General features: G+C 36.1%; 1 protein-coding gene across 1 annotated transcript; it reads right to left on the reverse strand.

Moving 5' to 3' along the window:
* Positions 1 to 2,066: 2,066 nt before the first annotated feature.
* LOC105312454 (ATP-dependent DNA helicase RecQ-like) lies at positions 2,067 to 3,641 on the reverse strand. Its single transcript, XM_011405113.1, has 5 exons — positions 3,393 to 3,641; positions 3,197 to 3,346; positions 3,077 to 3,147; positions 2,899 to 3,024; positions 2,067 to 2,130 (listed from the first exon to the last, which is right to left on the reverse strand). The coding sequence occupies exons 1-5, from the start codon at positions 3,639 to 3,641 to the stop codon at positions 2,067 to 2,069; spliced, it is 660 nt and encodes a 219-aa protein (XP_011403415.1).
* Positions 3,642 to 4,474: the final 833 nt, after the last annotated feature.

The raw sequence follows: 4,474 nt of genomic DNA on the forward strand, positions 1-4,474 counted from the left end.
GCAAGATTCTCTGTAAGATGCAAAATATACATGATTCATTGTTCTAACTATATATAGGAATCCCATTTATCTAACGCATTTCTTGACCATTATGATAATGAAAGCATGAGTACTGATGATTCTGATATTGACTTCTCGGACACAGTCGATGGAGATAGAGGTTTTGAAACTTCTGACAACATGCAGTCTTCTCCTATTACCAGTTCTGATGAATCAGAATTATCAGTGTCATTAGATACCACATCATGTATGTCACATCGTGCTGTAGTACCGTCATTTACCTCAGGCACTGCAGCATTAAGGCGGATTTACAATATTACGCTAGTCCTGACGTTACGTTGACGCAGGAATAGAATCTGGTTCTATTCCAGCGGAAAGCATGCGTCAAAAGGTCAAATCGGCCACGTTTTTGATTAAAAATTGACATTACGCTGGCCTATTGTCATATTGTAAATCCGCCTTTAGATGTAACACTCTCATCTACAAATAAAAGTCCCAGTTATAAATAACAGGTGACAACCTTGACTTGAACATTCAACCACGATTCATGGGGGTTAACCGATATGAAAAACATTCGCCTCATTTATTTGATTCATTTGCTGCTGCAGATAGAATAGATACTAGTGCAATGAGTGATACTCGTGAGCATTTATGCTGGCCATCTCCTGAGTCTTTAGTAACTAGTTTACTATGTGTCTTGGTTCAGCATATGAAGTTTTTCTCAGATTATTTTAAAGATATTGTACCTAATCACATACAGCATGATTATGGTCTTCAAATGTCACAAAAAACAGAAGTGGTAATGAAATGTAAAATTAATGTATTTCATTGTTCCAAAATTAATTTTATATAGGTCCCATTTGGAATGTTAGCAAAATAAATTTGGAGAAATGATAGAAATATTGAATCACATTCACCAGAATTATGTACCTACATTGGAAAGTGAATCATCTTTACTGATAGAGAGTACTCAAGAAGAAATTGTCATCAAGACATGCAAGTCTTATAATTTGTTGCTGGGTGGAGATCAATTAACAGTTGCCAGAAGCAGGTCTGCCATTAGTCATGTTGATAATAGTGATAGTCCATCAGCTAATCTGACAGGTCTCATACCAGTTATTCAGGACTGGCATTCAAAGATGACATTGCTAAATGTAAAAAAAAGAATGGGACTCTATATAAATATTGTATTAGCTATTTTGTGCTATTACAGGTTATTTGGAAGCATTTTTATTCTCTTAAGTCAGGAGGTGAACATGGGACCCTTTATCAACTAAGAAATTTACTTGGTAGAACTAATGTAAAAAATGACCCATCAAAATCATTTGATGAATGTGAGGATTTTTTACTAACAGCTATCGAAGGTTTCATTGCTACTGCAGCAATGCATATACTCAGGATGAAGTCATTGGATGATGTTCCAGATAGTGAAGTAGTACCTGAAGATTCGTGGCTCAATCCTGAATTAGAAAGAAAAAGAATTCTGTCTGAAGTAACGAGAGAGATATTTGATATGTATGTAAGGGCCAGGTATGCCACAGACAACACATTTTCATTTGGAAGGGATAGTTTAACACAATACCAAGCAGAACTGTTGAGAATTGGTCTATTTTATTGTGCATATCGTGATGCAATTAAAGAGGGTGATGGGTACAGGGTGTTACGTTGCTGGCGATACTTGCTGCTAATTTTTTCAATACAAATCACAAGAACTACTTTAAAGAAGCTCTGTATTTACTCTGCCAACACAAGTATCTTCTCACAGAGAGGCAATCATTTCAGTTACTGTATCATCGTTTTGTCAATATTAAGGGAGGTAGGGGTCACAATGTTCCCAGTGATTTACATATGGAACACCTGAATAAGCATTGCAAAGGATGTATATGAGATTTGGGACCTAATACAACTATTTCTTCCATGGTACAGGCATCTAAATGCATTGGAACAATTGATTCATTACATGTTAACTTTGATTCCAAAAATGGAATCAAAACTGAATATGGTTTCCATAAGAAAGCTTCCTGTTCTGGTGATACAGAAATAATCTTAGATGAATTGATGAAATATCAAGTCATGTCTCCACAAGTTACATTAAAAAGGAAGCATTCATCTTTCAAGAAACCAAAGAATCTATTATCAAGAGATAATCATAAAACATTGATTGATATGATAACTCATATTCCAGAACAATAATTTTTTGTATTATTTATGTATGACAGAAATTAGTACATGAACAACTTTGTTTACAAATGTCAGAACATAAACACTTACTATTAAAGTTATTATGATTTTATCCTTCCATTGTTTCAAATAGTAAATCACGTCTGCATAAAGTTGTGTTTTGTACATATTCTTTCATTTTATATTGTAAAGTTTTTGGTAGTTTTTTGTTGACTAATAACGTTGCCTCTGACTGCTTACCATCTCTTCCACATCTTCCTGTCTCTGGAATGCATGACTCTTTGTCATCAGGAGGTAATTAATGTATCACGTGATGCACTCCAACATAATCTATTCCCAAACCGAAAGCCATTGTACAAATGACAATTTTTAATGGCGTAGAGATGGAACCATTAAATGAAGACAATAGTTGACTTTACAGAGGGATCAGTATGGTGATGAAACATATCAAGTAATCAAAATCTGGAAAGATCTGGAGCATCAATTGGCTCAAGAATTTCATTCTTCATGAATTGCCAAAAAATGAATAAATAGAAGAACAGTCATTTAGTGTTCGGTAAAAAATGATAATATCTGCCAATTGAACTTCTAAGACTTTGAAGTTTCTTTCCTAGGGGGGTAAATACTTCATCAAGAGTGGAAAATTTTTCTATACTGTATTTTATATTATCCTTTGACGGTGACATAGTGATAACTCTAGGTGACTTCATACCTAACAAGCTTTGTACCTCCTCACGAGATGAACAAGATATGGTAGCAGTCAATGCAAGTACACTAACATGAGGAGGAATGAGGCTGCAAATTTCTCCTACATGAAGTAACATATCTCTGAATGATTCTCCCCTACATGTACAATAATTAACCACTTGTGAGTTATTAAGAAACTGTCACTGACCATTTATTGAGACAATGTGCTTCATCAAAAACAATAGTCTTAAGTCTCTTACTGTAAACATTACCTATAACCTAATGTATAGTGTAAGTAACAATGATTGGCAGTACCTCATAGCATTACTCTCAACTTCTTAGAACCCAACAATGACTCTGGCGTGAAATAAACAATCTGATAGTCTCCCTTTAGCACTCCCTCTTTCATTCTCTTATCTTCCTTTGTATCTTCACATATGTAGGCTGACTTCACTCTTCTTTTACTACTACTACAAACCTATTATAACAAAATTAATGTAGTCATAGTTTATTTCCACTATTACCTGATCTTCTAACAGTGCCTTTAATGGATTGACTACTACAATAATACTGTGATCATCTTCAGCTGAGCCCAATATATCATGGAGTAGAGGTAACACTAAATAGCAAAGGCTTTTGCCATAACCCATGGGCAAAACAGCAAAAATGTCAATTCCAGTCACTAAAGAAGTTATAACTTTAACTTGTAAAGATCTTAAACTATCATAACCCAATTTTGGAATGACATTAATTAAAGCAGCATAAACAGCCATATTTGATTATTATTATTATTGAAAGCAGCCTACGTCATAATTACATTCATGAAGCAGCTGACATCACTGCAGTATTTCTGCAGTGCCGGAACGAGTGGGTGATGCTAGTGATACCAGACCCTCTCAAAGCGAAGGGGCTGGGGCCCAGACTAGGGAAGTCAAGGAAAGATACCCTTGCATTTGTCATAGATAAAAAGGTATTGCTACACAAGTGTCATCAGGCTGGTTGAAGTCATTTGCCTCGAGGTATCCAGAACTGACATTGAAGACCGGTGAATCAATATCAAGAGCTAGGCAAATTAGAGCAACTGGAAAGCTACTTTGATTTACTGGAGCAAACACTTATTGATAAAGATTTGATTCATGGGCCTTGCAAAATTTTTAATACAGATGAAACTGGTGTCCCACTAGATTCGAAGCCTCTTAAAGTTTATGGTACAGTTTCTCAGAAGAATATTTTCTCTGTTTCCTCTGGCACCAAGGCTCAACTAACAGTACTGGCATGCGTCAGTGCTGGTGGTCAATGCTTGCCGCCAATGATCATATACAATAGGAAAGGTCTTGGAGACGGCATGGATGATGGAGCTGTTCCTTGTACTCTATTTGCCTTCAGCCCCAAGGGATGGATAGACACAGAACTCTATGAAAACTGGTTTTTCCATCACTTTCTCGCTTATTGTCCTCCTGTTCCACCACTTCTCCTTTTAGATGGACACTCTCACTGTAGTCCGACATTTGTAAACAAAGCAGCGGAAGAGAAGAATATTTTGCTTTTGCCTGCCACCAAACACAACGCATCGTACTCAGCCTCTCGATAAGGGAGCTTTTAGTCC

The sequence above is a fragment of the Amphimedon queenslandica genome, unplaced genomic scaffold (genome assembly GCF_000090795.2).
Source record: "Amphimedon queenslandica unplaced genomic scaffold, v1.1 AMPQUscaffold_13443, whole genome shotgun sequence".
NCBI classification, from domain to species: Eukaryota; Metazoa; Porifera; class Demospongiae; order Haplosclerida; family Niphatidae; genus Amphimedon; species Amphimedon queenslandica.